This window comes from Paramacrobiotus metropolitanus, unplaced genomic scaffold (assembly GCF_019649055.1).
Source record: "Paramacrobiotus metropolitanus isolate TYO unplaced genomic scaffold, Prichtersi_v1.0 Parri_scaffold0000022, whole genome shotgun sequence".
NCBI classification, from domain to species: Eukaryota; Metazoa; Tardigrada; class Eutardigrada; order Parachela; family Macrobiotidae; genus Paramacrobiotus; species Paramacrobiotus metropolitanus.
The window spans coordinates 912,213-928,425 of NW_026570242.1; the positions used below are offsets into that span (position 1 = coordinate 912,213).

General features: G+C 43.5%; 4 protein-coding genes across 13 annotated transcripts; 2 read left to right on the forward strand and 2 right to left on the reverse strand.

The window, feature by feature from the left end:
* The first annotated feature begins 33 nt into the window (after positions 1-33).
* LOC129586785 (uncharacterized) lies at positions 34-5,793 on the forward strand. 4 transcript variants are annotated; one of them, XM_055480206.1, is made up of 7 exons: positions 34-1,191; positions 1,351-1,923; positions 2,028-4,376; positions 4,531-4,903; positions 4,968-5,099; positions 5,179-5,268; positions 5,342-5,793. In XM_055480206.1, exons 1-7 carry the CDS (start codon positions 372-374, stop codon positions 5,523-5,525), a joined length of 4,521 nt encoding a protein of 1,506 aa, XP_055336181.1. In that variant the 5' UTR covers positions 34-371; the 3' UTR covers positions 5,526-5,793. The 4 variants fall into 4 exon arrangements, with proteins under 4 accessions (XP_055336181.1, XP_055336184.1, XP_055336183.1 ...); XM_055480209.1 differs by having other exon boundaries at positions 2,028-4,124; XM_055480208.1 differs by having other exon boundaries at positions 35-1,191; positions 5,381-5,793.
* LOC129586789 (uncharacterized) lies at positions 5,450-7,816 on the reverse strand. 4 transcript variants are annotated; one of them, XM_055480213.1, is made up of 5 exons: positions 7,679-7,816; positions 7,425-7,605; positions 6,915-7,069; positions 6,479-6,762; positions 5,456-6,252 (listed from the first exon to the last, which is right to left on the reverse strand). In XM_055480213.1, exons 2-5 carry the CDS (start codon positions 7,520-7,522, stop codon positions 5,896-5,898), a joined length of 894 nt encoding a protein of 297 aa, XP_055336188.1. In that variant the 5' UTR covers positions 7,523-7,605; positions 7,679-7,816; the 3' UTR covers positions 5,456-5,895. The 4 variants fall into 4 exon arrangements, with proteins under 4 accessions (XP_055336189.1, XP_055336190.1, XP_055336188.1 ...); XM_055480214.1 differs by lacking the exon at positions 7,679-7,816 and having other exon boundaries at positions 5,450-6,252; positions 6,915-7,040; positions 7,425-7,627; XM_055480215.1 differs by lacking the exon at positions 7,679-7,816 and having other exon boundaries at positions 5,450-6,252; positions 6,915-7,040; positions 7,369-7,487.
* A 353-nt stretch (positions 7,817-8,169) lies between these two features.
* Positions 8,170-9,702, reverse strand: LOC129586790 (ubiquitin-conjugating enzyme E2 R2-like). Its single transcript, XM_055480216.1, has 2 exons — positions 9,046-9,702; positions 8,170-8,908 (listed from the first exon to the last, which is right to left on the reverse strand). Exons 1-2 carry the CDS (start codon positions 9,394-9,396, stop codon positions 8,468-8,470), a joined length of 792 nt encoding a protein of 263 aa, XP_055336191.1. The 5' UTR covers positions 9,397-9,702; the 3' UTR covers positions 8,170-8,467.
* Positions 9,703-9,875: 173 nt separating this feature from the next.
* On the forward strand, positions 9,876-16,174 carry LOC129586806 (guanylate cyclase soluble subunit alpha-2-like). Of its 4 annotated transcripts, XM_055480249.1 has the most exons (10): positions 10,417-10,598; positions 10,674-11,487; positions 12,756-12,826; positions 12,932-13,056; positions 13,142-13,769; positions 13,875-14,406; positions 14,818-14,964; positions 15,043-15,118; positions 15,199-15,277; positions 15,669-16,174. In XM_055480249.1, the coding sequence occupies exons 2-10, from the start codon at positions 11,218-11,220 to the stop codon at positions 15,955-15,957; spliced, it is 2,217 nt and encodes a 738-aa protein (XP_055336224.1). In that variant the 5' UTR covers positions 10,417-10,598; positions 10,674-11,217; the 3' UTR covers positions 15,958-16,174. The 4 variants fall into 4 exon arrangements, with proteins under 4 accessions (XP_055336222.1, XP_055336223.1, XP_055336224.1 ...); XM_055480247.1 differs by lacking the exon at positions 10,417-10,598 and adding an exon at positions 9,876-10,024 and having other exon boundaries at positions 13,142-14,406; XM_055480248.1 differs by lacking the exon at positions 10,417-10,598 and adding an exon at positions 10,338-10,409 and having other exon boundaries at positions 13,142-14,406.
* Positions 16,175-16,213: the final 39 nt, after the last annotated feature.

Sequence of the window (16,213 nt, forward strand, 5' to 3'; positions counted from 1 at the left end):
AGCGTACGCACGGTTACAAACGCGAAGGAAAGTTAAGTACTTGGTAAGTTTCGAAGGTCATCCTTGGTATTTAAAAATCATCATAATTACGAGCACAACCGTATACAATTATCCTGGACATTTAAAGTCCAGACTGTGCAAAATTCTACATTGTGGTCGTTTCGTCTTTTGTGTTTTTCAACGCATAAAGTTTCTTTAAATGCAGGCTGTAAAAGTTGGACTGTGACCTTTATTGGTTTCCCAAAACGTTCTTTGGTCCACAATAGATTATAGTCATTGTACTGTGTTATCTCTCAGGGTCACAGGTTTAGTAAAGAGATATACGTCGAGCTCGAAACAGATGTCAATGAAATTAAGTGACGAATGCGTAGATGCCCGATATATTCGCTATGGACCTGGACCGAGAAAGCAGCTATGAGCGGTACCCTACGCGTATGAATCCTCACAGCGAAAACCCCATTGGAGATTTCAAAGGGCACTCCGCACATCCCTTTGTGTTGTTTCCATACGATTACCGCATTCCGTCAAGAAATCTCGGAAGCGCTGGAGAAGACTTAGATATGCATGATCGACAGCTGCACGAAAAATCGTTTTCTTTAAGCAAATATCCAGATGTGATCCACGGTGCAGAGGAACTGAATGGAACATACACCTCCTTCAACGTATCAGATTTGCACGAGGCTCCTCTTCGAACGTTGACGTCTTTCACACTGTTAAAGGAGCGTCCCAAACCGTTGGACATGTTTAAACAATATAAAGAAAATTTGGACCCCAGCAAGTCGTCCCACAGCCAGAAGCACGAACGAATCAGTTCTGCAGCGACCAATTCGAATGATGCGGACAGTGTAGCTTCGCTGCATGGACGGGAATCTGGTTTCACTTTAACTCCATCAAATTCGCATGGATCATTTGAAATTATTGAAGACGCAGTAAGCGATGTGGAACACGAAAAGGAGTTACCTGATTTGCCACCGGTATGCTCCAGCGGACTTGTACTGAACGATCCGCATGCAGAGGAAGAAAAACAGGCGAAAACTTCGAAATCATTAACGATAATGCCGCCGTCAACTGTATGGTCCAACGAGCAGCCCAAAAGCTACAACAGCGTTAAAGATAACACTGATATACACCAGTCGCTTGAGCCAAAAGCCGCTACTTCTCAGGAGGATCACATCTCGCGTACGGCCGTAGGTGTAGTCATTTAGTTGAAATAACAGTAGGTCGATTTACAAACCATTCTCTGTTGTGGCAAATGCCGATGTATTTGCTGGCGGAAGTTGCAAATATCAAACAGATTTTGTTGGTGCTGAAAATCCTTCTTCGATCTAACTATTGGAAGTGCCTTTTCAGGTTTGAAGAAGCTTCATTCCGATGAGACCTTCCCTGCGGAAGATGAGCCACGTATAGCGCCATCTGGATCGTTTTTTCTGGAAAATGCCAGCAGTGTGCATCCGCCAAGAAATCGTTTGCAAAGCGAAAGCGAGCTGGATTTCTCCTGGCTGAATTCAAGCGAACCAAACAACGATATCAGCAGCATTATAAGTGCTTTGGACGAGCTGAGAAGCAGTGTCCATTCGTTAACTGCCAATGATCTTGTTCATAAAGAAGACTATTCGCATTGGCAGGCAGATTATCTAAGAGATTTCCCCGTCAAAACAGAGCAGAGCAGCACAGAACTTGAAAGGTCATCAGAGAGCGAGGGTTCTTTCAGGTCGAACTATGAGCAGGAAAACAATCAAAGGCCCATCGGACAGCTCGATCAAATGTACGGGAGAATGTGCAGCACTGAAACAGACTTTTCCAACAGAGATGCATTGTACCGCGAATGGACTGATGAAAACCAGAATGATACACGTCTGTCTAATAATATCTCTGACAAGCTGAATGTAAACCCTATTTACCAGACCTTCAGCCAAGTAAACGGTAAGCTTAAACTTCTGGACATTGTGTTATTCAAGTTTTCATCGAGTGTGACTTAAACTCCCAATTCTGCGATAGTCAACAGACGATTTGCATTGTTTTCGTAGGTGACGGATCACAAACTGGAGTGCGACCCCATGCGATCCAAAGTGATGAAACAATACCGGAAGTGTATAGCGGTATTGTGAGCGACATAAATGAGTTGCAAACAGCCTTGCAGCAATTTGCCGATTTGCAAGAGCGGAAATTGTCCGAAGCCGAATTGCTATTGGAGACGAGGTCCGATTTTACCGGAAGCGACAACCAGTCTCCCTTCGATCCCGCTGCGGATAGCCCTATGATACACCTGGCTGAAGAAAACGCTGCCGACTTATCAGCATACGACGAGTCGCACACTGAGGATTTACGAAAACAATTAATCGAAGATCGTGATTCGGCGTGGGAACATCGAAGCCAAAATTCAGCTGAAATCGCAGAAGACCTCACTTTAGAATCAAAACCTATTAGCTTCTACATCGCATCGCAGCAGACATCAAGAGCTAGCACACCGTCTCTATCGTACGCAGACGACGAAGCAGACGACGACCACGTTTATGAATGTTTGGACGCTGATATCGAAGACCACGACGGGGGCTCGCATTGCCTTACTGATCTGCTCGTGCACGAAGCGGAGGAATTATATTCAGCGGAATACGAGAGCTCACTTGCATCTGCTGATTACGAGGAGCAGGCTTTACAGCCTCTGTCTCCCGAATATCAATCTACACAGCTGCATCATTCAAACCAAGAGGACATTGAGGTTGATTCGGACAAACCCCAGTCGTCCACAAGCAGAATCCAACAGAATCTGAACGATTTTGGAACCGGATGTTACGAGACCGAAGAAGAGGGACCAAACGATTACCAGAATTCAACGGTCTACGTTGTTCAAAGAGATAAGCCACTTGAAATCCCCAGTATCTTACCGGACATCGTAAAAGGCTGCCTCTTAGGCATCGCCGAAGTTACTGTTGTCAGTGATGGCGATCATCTTCTTTATGCTACTGAACGTAGCGTATCACCTGGGACGAATGTTGAAGGTGTAGAAGGAATCAACACTGACGTTCTGAAGATCCCGCCGCGGAGTGGGTTGGACGTAATTGTGTCGGAAGGGATCGACATTGGTCCTGTTACTATTAATACTGAAGTTGTTGCGGATATGCTTCCGGAATTTGAGGAGAAACCGTTAGTCACAGATGACCTCTGTACCCAGGTGTTACCCCCTCATGAGTTAAACAAAACATGGAGGACCGAACTGAACGACCAAGCAGAATGTTTGGCGCGGCAGTATTATGTTCACACAGACGAACTTCCGGAATCTGCTAACGAAGCTTACAATCCGTCCTCGGAAGCGCTGATTTACAATACGGCTGACCCGGAATACCGCTCTGCGATGAGCGCTGGCGCCGGTGTTATACAGGTTCCAAACGACCATTCGATCCGGAATTTGACACTAGAAGAGTGTGGAGATACGGATAGCGCACGATCAACTCTCTTTAGAGGCACCCTTGAATTAGTTTCAGCAGAGGTGTCGGATTGCAAAGATGATCTACCTAATGTCGAATTCAAAGTAGAAGCAGAGAGTGCAGCAAATTTTCAGAAAGACTTACCGGTTATTACGCTTGAGATTCGTACTGTATCAGAGCCTAAACAGCAGAATTTGCCGGAAATAGTTTCGGAACGGTTGGAATGCGCGTCCGCACTAAATGCACTCCCTGTAAGTCCGGGTACAGGCACTAAAAAGGGGTCAAGCTTGTTTGAATTAGCATCGGATTCTTCTGACGAGGACAGCGAAACCGATTCGACAGCAGATAACGGAGACTATTTTACTTCAAGAGAACCGTATTATATTGTGGAAGAAACCCTCACCTACATAGAAGACGAAACCACAAGTGCCACACTCAGTTCTCCTGAGGTTGCAAAAACCGAAGAATGTGCTGACAATGGCCAATCACATGATCAATGGAGATTGGCGGATCACGTTAGCCCGAATGAACTCGCTGACGCGGCAACCAATATGACTCTGAGCTGTCCCGACATCTTGCAGCATGCCCTGGAGAAAATATTTGCTCAAGAACGAGAAGTCGAAGCCGATTCTGGTGACACATGTTTGCAGTCTAGGACCTCCTCCAGAAAAGATTGTCGGAATGCGCCTGATGCCGAAGGTATTACCATAGAAAAAGCGCTAGATAACCAGCCTCTTAAGACATCAGTGTTTGACCTGGTCCCGGGTCAATCTGAGCCTGTCGTACATGACCCGCACACGCCCAGTCTGGCGGTAAACAGGGTATTGCGACCCTCCGGTCATCGATCGTGGTACAAGTTGGCGGATCTGCCGTCGACAGTAACACATCTGAGTGAACTGCGAGTATCGTATGTTCAGAAACCGGATTCGGCAGTTTTGCCTTCCACCACAGGTAACGTGTCAATCAATGGGTAAGAGCGCTACCGATCACCGCTAAGTACGCTAGCAAATATGATTAATTTTTAAAGATTCTTTAAAACTAACTAAATTAACGACTGACAGAAAATTTGAGCGAACCGAAATTTTTTGTTGTAACGTTCTTCTAGGTTCAAAAAGCCCTGTTCGAAGTTTATCAACACATAGCTCGGGATTTGGGCTCGCTGAGAAAACGGACCCAGATAAACCGGTAGCCGACCTTCCCCTGGCGGATGTTACTTCGCATGGAGATACCAAAATGCCTGAGCATAAAGTTTCCGAAGATGGCGAGCCAACGCCGGAATATCTCAGACGATTTGACGAGCTGATGGGGTTGAAAAAGGAGTGGACATACGATAAAGGCGCAGTTGAGCCATACACGCATCTGGTCAACGTCATACCGCATGAAGGGGTGCATGAGCCGACTGCGGTGTTTCTTTATCCGTGCTTATTACCCGACCATGCTGATCCTGACTATGACAAGATTATGGAGAACTTGCTGCTGTAAGTCTACCACAGTGCGCTTTGCAGCATGATAAACTCGTAATTCACAAGAAAATTCTCATAGGTACGTCTTAAGCCATGTGCAGAAAATTGATAAGGAGCCATACCGTATCGTCTTTTTCAACTCCGGCATTCCGCATGGCTGCGAGCCATCAGCGTTCTGGCTGCAACGCGTGTATAAATCAATGGACGAAACGTAAGAGCAGCTGGTACTATTCATCGTCAGTAAACTTAAACCGAAGGCATCAGTAAGTAATAAAGGCCGATAATTTTAGGATGAAAGAAAATTTGATTGAACTTCTCATAGTTCATCCCCACTTCAAAATCAGGGCTCAGTTGCAAACAGCCGGCAGAGCTATACTAAGGTAAGTCCTCAACTACGTCACATTTGCTTTGTACTGCAAACAACGGTAGCAATACAATGAAAAAATTTCAAAGGAGATTATATGATTATGATGCATCGCTTACCGCGTATAGCAAAGAATTTTTCCGGAAGATAAAATTTGTGAACGGTCTCAAGGAGTTAGGAAGGGTGGTCTCCATACAGTACGCCGCCATTCCGAAACCTGTTCGCGATTATGACAGACGACGAGAGTGGAAACTGTCCAAAGCATGTTGTTAATTTTTAAATTTCATCGTCATTAAATTCGTTTTTGTCTTTTATTTGTTTGCTCGGAAATGGTCAGTTTATTGAATGTAAATATTACCGCTAGCGAAATATACAGTAACTAAATGTTAAAGTGATTTTGTCAATCGTCTTCATAATAGCTTTTTCTCACCACCTGAATGCCAGACATTCTACAGCTGTGTACAGATACAAGATACATACTACATCGTACTGCGACAAAGAAGCCGATGAAAATAAAAATAAGCACAAAACTCGAGCAAAAGTTAACACGTTGTCCGTACCGATAATAATTTGAACTCCAAGTGAATACGAAATTATGTCGGTTCTGCCTGAAGCCGACCAGCTTCTATACAAAGAACTGTTATTATAAAGAATTTCTGTTGCAACAAGCAGGATCATCATGCGAGACAATAACGATTTTATGAGATTTCAGACTTTCAATCAGTTTTTCCAAGTCGTTGATTTCTCGCTCCAAATGTTGTCTATCGCGTAGTTTGGTTTGATTGTCAAGCACAACTGAAAGGCCTTGAAATAACTGCATAGTATGTTTCAAGCGTGCCTCCAAGCCTTTGATAACTTCAGATTGTTCATCGTTAGCAACATGGCGAGATTTTGAATTTAGTTCTAATTCGAAAGCTTTCTGCTTCGCAATGGAGGTTTGCTGCTGATCTTTATGCATCTCCCGATATCGTTGGATGTAATGAGGGAGAGAACCGTAACCCTAACGCAATCAACACTTTGAAACTATGTTTGCGAAATTTCTCTTCACTAAAAAAATATTACCAAATCATTGATTCAAAATTTCGACTATCGACGGAAACCGCTGAAAACGTGGTGCTTATTAGCTACTATGTCCCGTTTTATGGCGAGAAAAGCCGTTGCCTTCCTTTGAGGTATTATAGAAAATGTGTTTTATTTGGCTATATAAGAAAGTGTTGGTCAGTTACCCTTCGCAATCTATAATGCGGTGCCAAATCTGAACTTTCCATGCGTCGCCTGTCTCCGTTTGATCGATTAACGCGATATGGCAGACGGTTTAAGTATGCCGGGTTTGGGTAAGTTGCAGCTCGGGATTTATTCTTTTCTCTCCAGTTGACAGGAAATCGCTGCTGAACTTTCTGGTTGGATACTGCAGTTGGCCGCGTTTGTCCGTCACGACACTGAACTTTAGCCGAAACGCCGGATAGATGCCGTGCTTGCTGCTGCCGGTAGATCTTGGCTTCCCTGGGTTCTAAAACATTGATTTCGAATTTTCACTAGCAGATTAGCATATAATCTTATTATTCACTGCGCGATGGATGAATGCAAAATCTTTAATTAAGGAGATGATGCTGCATAACGACGATTTTCAGCAGTGATTTATGAATGTGAACCTTTACATACCAGGTAATCTAACTGGTCGTAATTTCTCATGTCTTCGAAGAAACTTTTCTGGTTCTCTGGCTGAAAGCTGCGGAACCCCGAATGATTTTCTGCGCGGGACTAGCAACGTCTCCTTGAATGCGCTAACTATGGCAGGAGCATGAATAGATACGTAACTGTAACAAAACTGCATTAACCGTGAACAAACTTTGCCGCTTCATGAACTGTGCTACAATTAGCAGTAAATACTACTGGCTCGTGAGTCGCAGTTACATACGTAAAACTTATTGCTCATTGTGTTAATAATCCAGAGTATAAAACAACCAGCGTTACAATACAACTGTTTCTCTACCTAGTGTTACGAGTACAACACTTAGACCGTGTTCTTAATAACTAAGGCTGTTGATCTACAATCATACTTTCGATTAACTCAATGTTGTTAAACACTTCTTAAGTGAATGTCGGACATTAGTACCTAAACCCATCGTCGAACTGTGACTTGGCCGCGTATCTCGCTTAAGCAAATGTTACCGGTCTCGTTCTGAAGTCCTGTGGTGCTTGAGTTCCGGCTGCAGATTGTATACTGATTCACCAAACACATCATGGTACAAGCGATTCGATTTAAACATGATGTGACGGTTCAAGCAATTTCCGTTATCACTTTCTTGAAATACAAATTTTTCTGAAACTGCCGGTATTCATTTTGGCAGGCCTAGAAGTTAGAGGTCATCCGACGCTAAGCTTTACGGAATGATGATGCATGCTTAGTTACAATGAGCACTCACCCGGCAGAAGTGGACAACGGTGGACATCTTTATTATTATTAGGATCAATAATTTTGTCTAATTTTGTTATCGAAGTCGAGGGTAGTCGGTGCCAGGGAAAACCTAGACACTGTGAGAAATTTATGGGATCTAATGGCTGATATTGAGCGTTGGGCAGTTCAGGGCAGCACGTATTTCCTTTTGCACTGTGATTGGCTAAGTTTGCTGGTTTTAGTGATAAAAGAATAAAATGTACTAAAGTCACACAATTGCTGTTACTGTTCAGGCACTCCTTGGAAGAAATGGCAGCAGCTGTAAAACAGATAAATACTTTGTTCATTTCCCCTACAGTATTATAATAGTAGGAATAGAGCGTGCTGAGAAGAAGTGCAATTTTGGGCCTGTATTAAGGTGCATTATTCAATGTGGGATGTAGATGAAAGCATTTGCCAACAATCGCATAAAATCGTTTTGTATCTAGCGTTTCCGACCTTTTACAAAATATTCCGGTGTAGCGCGTACCGATTTATCAGTAAAATGCTTTTCTTGCTTATTCCATTTTTGCTTTACATTCAGTCCACGATACGGAAACAACAGTGGAAGCAATTACCAGAGAACAGCTACGGCGAGTAAAAAACTGTACAAAGAGATCGTACTGTACAAAGTTAAGCGATCGTACTGGCTTCTGAGGAAACAGTTTCTACATACTTAAACTGGACGGCATGCAAATGCGAGTGACGAAGCTTCGCAGTTTTCTACAAAGTGCTAAAAAATGAGCTCAGTGTACGATTTGTACAATCGTACTTTGCATTACGACGCATCAGTCATAGTGGCATCCGCCGGCAAAGATCCATGTTCCATCTCTAACGCATCATCTTCGCTAAACGATTTGTCCAGCGTATCATCCTCATTCATGTCCTCGAACTCTGGGAGTGTAGATAGTTGATGGGGAGGAGGAGGTAGCTGCTCAGGTTGTTTCACGCAGTAATCCGCCAACGTGTCCGGAATCTGTATGCCTTCTTTTGCCGCTTCGGCTTTGGATGCTTCCACTTGTTCTTTGATGATCCTCTCATATTCTTTATCGCCTTTCTCCTTCCAGCGCCGGTACATGATAGACGCTTCCACATTGGCCGGGCTATTGGTATTTGGCTCATTCAAGAGGGATATAATACTCATGAGAACTGAGTAAGCATTCTGGGCTGGATTCCATCTTTCGCTTGGGAGTTCCCCTGAACGTTGGCTATCCGTTTGCTGCCGAAACAAAACAGTATTACAGAATCAATTATTTAACGATAACAATTCAGTAACATAGTCATAATATTTTTAATTATATAATATTATGTTCCATCTAAATGACTGAACTGCTAACTTAATGCGCACTTACGTACTGGATGTAAAATACTAATGCAGACCGATCCGTTATTGTACACATTCGGGTGGAAAATTTTTGTTTTGAAGTTCACGGTCGGCGGCGAGAAAGGATACAGAGCTGGGAATTTCATGATCGCTTTAAAATATCCACCAGCATACAACGTATCTGGTGGCCCAAAAATTCCTGCTTCCCATTCGAATATATCGTCTTCTTGCAGTAATTTGATTGTGAATCCTTCATTCTGTTCTTTCTGTAGGGTTTGCAGTTCCTGCATCAGAATCCGAGCAGCTTGCTGATTACCAGCGTTAATCTTTTGAGTGCGTGTCGGTCGCGCAGTGTTTTGATTGGAACCAGCGCCATTGGCCATTCGTGGTTACGCCCCGTAAATCTGCTGATAACGGATGATCAGTTCTGCAAAAAATTTTTCTGTGGTCTACGAAAAAACTCCCATTTTTCTTTTGACGGTTATAAAAACAATACGAGATAGTGCAAATTGAAAATATATATACGAGTACTAAATGATCTCAATAGATGTATCTTCGGGTCCTGACGCGGGCCAGTGACAAAGGTCAAAGGCCGACATAAAATGCTGCAGTCAAGATGACCTTACGGCGTTTATTCGTTTCCACCTTACGTTTACGACACCATAGTCAAACCAGTTGTTAAGTATTTATTGCGAATGCTATAACAAAGTACAGAAGTTACTTTATAAAACAAAATAACACCGCAGTACTAAAGTTTCAACAGTTTTTATAGTTAGCAACAAATGCTGTAAAACTCCCTCCTAGCAATAATGTTAGAAATGTCATACTGAACCGTAGGTAAAGCACCCTAAGCAAAATCGGTGCATGTTGAACTTTTAATCAGTCCATTTTGGTTGTAGTACTAGTCATAAACAGTACTGTACTTCAACATAGCACATCGGCTCGCGCATGCACAGTATTATCAGCTGCTGAATGATGATCTCAGATAGCCGGTGTGGTAGCCGAAATCAAGTCAGTAATATTAATAATGGCAGCCAACAAAAAATACCTATTTCTATGATATCCTTATACCTTAAATTAGGTATTTACATAGTACAAAAAGGTAAATCGCTAGTTTTCACATGGTGCTGTAATGTATAGATGATCTAACAGTAACATTTAGTAGCATAATAAGCATTTAGTAGCGTTCAATGGACGAGCAAACGATATTAATGTTGTTAAGTTTGATGGAAACCGTGACCTACTTTACATAATAATTGAAATAATTATGTAAGAAGTCAGTCACTATAAACTAAGAAGTGTTGATTCTTGCAGGGGGGTTGTACTGAGTTTGCATGATATTATTTGTGCGCGACTTATGGTTAGATACAATTCACATGCGCAATTTTTTTGTGAAGTATGTGGTAATACTCTATAGTCTATATGCACATTTTGGACGTTTACTTCTCTTGTTACTTGCAACGATAGCATCCTTAAAAGCATAACACTTTTTTTGCATTTTCAATCTTTTATCCAAATTTCCTGATGTAATTGTAATGCATTCGCACGTAGTGTACGTCCCGTGGGATCACATGCACAATACAGGGTAGGGTTCGGTTTCCGCATGTGCCGCAGCTGAAAACTATCCAGCTGTAGCGCCGCTAATATCGATGTTTTGTAGCTTCCAATCCATGACTGGAACGCACATTATTATGCAACACTACACTCCCCAGCATCAAGCCGACACGCACATATCTGCCGGTTGCAAGTACGTGCCCGGCGCAGCGTGGTCCCACATTGTGGATGGCAGCAGCATTGATCGTACCGCGCGCCGCACGACACGGCAATCCAGCAGTGTTCGTGTTCGGCAACGGCGGCTTGGCCGTCAACATCAATAACACCACCGTCAGTTCTGCTTCCAACTCCTCGTCATTATCATCATTCATGCAGAAGCAGTAGCGCAATTCATTCCTGTACATACTTTTTATGAGATCTGGCTTGTAGCGCCTTCTCCACAATCGCTTCCGTGTAGGAATTTTATTACCAGTGTTTTTTCCTGTGTTGACATTTACTGTGCACACACCATACCTCCATTCCCTAGCGTTTCCACTGCATTATACACGGATATTCCTGTTGGATTATTGAATTCCGTGCTCGGTAGCTGAAGTCAGTTTGATGTGGTTGTGAATGCCAACGGTCGCGGTGAATGTCCAAACGGGCAAAAAATGATGCACTGTCCGTTCACGCGCAACGGGCTGGGTTTAGGCAGTCCGCAGAATGCCGCACCGGACACGTTACGGACCTCTCCGTTACCCCCGACCGGATCCACAGAAAATGTGGATTCACCGGTTACTCAGGATGCTGTCATTACTCCCAGCAACGGAGAGGCAGTTACACCGGCCCCGGATGGTGATTATGACGCCGAACATGCGGATTCCAAGCGGCTGAATCTTCGCCATCTGACCAAAGCAGTTGGCACGTTTGTGTTAATGCCAGTAAGTAATCTCGAAAGATTCAGTAGCAATCGTTCTGGCATAAATATTGTATTACCGAGTCACTTCCTCCGCCCGTTCTTTCGGACAGCAAGGAGCGCATGAAATGGACCCAGCATGTTTAACAGTTTATCAATAATATAAGAACCAAAAGATATTAAAATTTGTCGCTGAAATTTAGTTTTAGAACCTACAATAGCTTTTAATGCTGTATATCGGTGACTTTATTATGTCGAATAGTGATGCTGTTTATTTTTATCCGTTTTAATATTACCACCTCAGCCGACGCTTTGAGCCGGTACCTACCCTAGCTGATCCATTGAAAAGTCTTACCTGGCATACCGTTGCCGTTGAACCCTCGCCGCAACCGTAATTGATCGATAATTTAGAACAGAAGTCGTACTTCCGTTGGGACGCCTACGTATAACGCAGTGGCAATCTTGGAATATGCGCTCCAAAATTTTCACGTTCCCATAATTTTGTTATAACTTACTTTTTAACATTAATCATAATAATGGTGTTATTGTCGTATGTACGCATTCCACCGGTTAAGCGAATGACGTAACCCCATTAATTTCACACATATGCACCGTAAACAGTCTTATGAAATTGTTTTTAGCACAGCTGTTTTCATGCGTTATAGTGTTATTTTAGTGTATCACTCCAGACAATCGCCACATAAATGCTGATTTATGGTACATTGTGTAGTAATCCGACTATGCGCGGAACGTGTTAAGACTTTTCTTACCATGGTTAGCAGTACAGAGAAAATCGCTCCCTTTGAGTAGAATCGAAGCGCTTTTATCTGACTCCAAGGATAGATCATCCTATAGAAGCCGTAAGGAACATTCGGTGCTAAGGTTGCTCAGTGTAAACTTGCCGGCGGGACCGAGCGGAAGAGGTTCGATTTAGTCGATGCTGATCGATGGTGAACAGTTCATAGAAGCCGATAACGTTAATTACGCTAAACTTATCACTACCAATTTTTAGCGCTTCAGTTCTCAAAAGCACTAGCTAGTGTTAAGTACTTACACGGAAATACATTAGTTTCTATCGATTTACTTACTGGAATGCATCAAAGCCACTAGAGCGGCGTAGGAGCCGCTCGAGCGCTCTTTGTACGTAAACTTCTTCCATGTCGGGATAAAGACTGTGGCTGATCGCCTTCCTTTAAATTATATAAGAAGAAAATCAGCAAATCAAAATTATAACAGGTTGTGCAGTACAACAAGTCGCTAATTAATTAGCTACATTGTTGTCAATGTTTGCAGACGAATTTTTTACGGTCAGCTTTCCGCCGCCTGTTGGTACATCTGGACAGCACTTTGTGGATAATTGTGAAGTACGGAAGTTTGCCGGTGTACTGCACGCGTGCTACTGTTTGGACAGGCACCAAAGTAGTGAAATTAATTTATAAATTATAACTACAATATTTTGACCATTGTAGGAGTGAATTATACCTGAACGAAGAAGATTTTCCCCTGAACCCATTATCCATTGGGCAGGCACATTACGACTTTCAAGGAGCGGAAGTCATAGCGTCCTGCATCAGTTGTCTGAGCCAGAAGCTTGGTATATTCCTTGTCTACAAGCGTTTTTTTCTCGGATATTAAATTTTGTTTTTCTGTGCCCTACGTGACCGGCCATTGTGCTGCAGGCACCGCAGAGCCCGATCTCTGGAGACGCCTCGGTCAACAGTTCGCGTCCCTCTGCTATTTGGAATTCCCCAGTGCATTGCGGTGTGTCGGCAGCACACTGCAGGATTTTTTCGGTAGTCTGGACTGCTTCCATAGCCATCTGTCCAAGGCGGAGGAGTTCCGTACATCGATGTGGGCGCCCCCTTTCGTCCGCTGTATCCCCGGGGATTTCGACCAGTTAGATATCCAGTACGCCACAGATGCCCAACGTCCCATGGATATAGCAGCGTTTCTCCTCGGGGTCATCCAGCAGATTGCCAGCAGCGTGTTTAGCGTGGATGTCACCGTGGACTCGGTAGCAATAAGCCCGGATACGAAAAGCAATTATGTCGGCGCAGAACGCAACGGATCAGCCGTTAAGACCTTTCTATACCGTGTCAGTGTCAATGAGAAGCCCGGATCACCGACTTATAAAACGGTTATCGGAAAGCTACTTAATCGGCATCCCGAGAAATTATCCCATGATCCCCGCGATTTACCCGTTAAACCCAGCGCTTTCTGTGCGGCGTTTCCGTTTCATTTCATGTTCGACCGCAATTTGCAGTTACAGCAGATGGGTGTCGGTTTGTTGCGCATCTTTTCTTCCATGTTAGCCAGCGATCTCAACGTTTGCACATATTTTAATCTAATTTCTCCTTGCCTCATTCCGGTGTCCTTTGATAACATCTTGCTAACCATGCACGTGCCCTTTAGGCTGGCACTGCGGGAGGTACAGAGTGGTCAGCAAAAAAGTTTACAAGGCATGGAGTTGAAAGGTCAAATGCACTTCTGTCCGGAGTCTAACCTGATGATTTTCATTGGATCACCGGTCGTGGAAAAGTTGGAAGAACTGACTGGACGCGGTCTGTACATCTCCGATATTCCCATTCATGACGCTACCCGGGACGTTATCTTGGTGGGTGAACAGACCAAAGCGCAGGATGGCCTAAAGAAACGCATGGATAAACTGAAGACCAGCATTGAGGAGGCTAACCGCGCCGTAGAGGATGAACGGCAGAAGAATGTCGATCTTTTGCATCTTATCTTCCCACCGGATGTAGCTAGGAAATTATGGCTGGGGCAAACCGTTGAGGCGGAAACCATTGACGACGTCACAATGTTGTTCAGCGACATTGTCGGCTTTACGGCCATCTGCGGTATAGCCACGCCCATGATGGTCATCGATATGCTTAACCGTCTGTACACTCGTTTTGACGCGGAAACCGTCAAATGTGATGTTTACAAGGTAAGTTGGTGATGGCGCATTAAGTAGTTGCAACATGCAATAAGTACCTGGCCCGCATTAAGACAGATTCCTACCAAAAATTACCAAAAATTCCTTATTGGCAAGATTTCTGCCTAATTTTAATCATAAGCTTAATCGTTCGATTAACGAGCTATCTATCCCTTTTACACGTATTATAAGTGATCATTTTTATGACATAGGCTGGCGAAGCACTAGACAAAAACTGGATTATAACTGCAATAACCAGCTTACCGTATCGTGCTGAGCAAGCTGGACATAGTTTCAATTAGTTTGTGACGTTTCAGTTTTGCAAATTATGCGGGGCTTTGTACAGGAACCATTTCTATACTTACTGTATTTACGCAGTATTGTTGAAGCAGTTGAAGTGTATGAACGATGAATAAATTTCAGCTGGAAACCATCGGTGACGCCTTTATTTGTGTGGGAGGATTACACAATAGACCGGCGCCCTGGCACGCCCAGCAGGTTGCATGGATGGCTTTGAAAATGATGCGACATGCAAAGCAAGAGATTGCTCCCGATGGAAACCCTATTAAGGTATGCCATACAATTAATTAGCGTACGCAGCGCGTGTATTGTAGTAGTGTGTGCGTATACTGATCGCTTTTGCTGCAGATGCGAATTGGACTGCACACTGGCTCGGTGCTAGCCGGTGTTGTGGGTATCAAAATGCCGCGCTACTGCCTGTTTGGTAATAAGTAAAATGCATAGCTGCCTGCATTCATGGAAAACCTTTTTCGGCTTTTTACCATACGGTGCTGGCGATTGCAGGTAATAATGTCACGATTGCCAATAAATTTGAGTCAGGAAGTGAACCGGAAAAAATCAATGTCAGCCCAACAACCTATCCGTAAGTTGTTACTAGAATGGTCTACAAAATTTTCCAATGAGTTTAAATAATTTTAATAAACGTGGCACGCTGACATGATGCAAGCACATCTCGATTTTTTAAATAAACTGCTAAACATTTCGCCTACTATTTGCAGTGAAAAGCGCTTGCGCCAACATATGTTTTGCTTAACTACGATAGCAATCTCGCTGGCTGCAGTTGTGTAGAAAACAATCAATATGCTGATACAAAGAAAAACGACGGTTGACGGTCGACTGTTATGTTGATCAGCTTCGGGAAGCGCAAAACTGTTTAATTACTCTGCGACACTGTCAGAATTTATTATACGCCTGCATTTGTTGCAGCGCACAGGATACTGCACTTGTCAGTATTTACATTTCTCAATGTATAGGCTTCTATGCAAAACTCGAGGCTTCGTAATGACGGCGAGACCACGAAACTGCTTGCCAAAGGGATTCCCAGCGGATATACCCGGCACTTGTCACTTCCTGGAGCTGTACAAGCACCCTTCTGTGTCGGTCGACAAGGATGGACCGGAAGTCGATCACATTGCTCTGGGCTTGAAAGAACTCAATATCGGTCAGCAAAGCGCTGCTGGCAGCCAGGGACGAACAAACTCCCATAATCAGCCCCACCAAGGTTCTAACAACGCTGTTCCCAATTCCAACGGCTATGCTTAAGAATGTACTTACTATCTGGCTACCATTTTTTTCCAAATTTAATAACTAAGTACGCTTAGTTGGTAGTAGTGTTGTGTCGCCTTCATCTTGCATGCACCTGACTTGAACTAGACTTCAATAACGGTTTTATTGTATTTTAATTTTGAATGGCATGGAAATATACGACAATAAGGAACTCCAATCATGTAGAAAGCTTCCTTGAGATATCTAAATAAATACGTAGGCAATACCACCATTATTATAAAAATGTTACTTT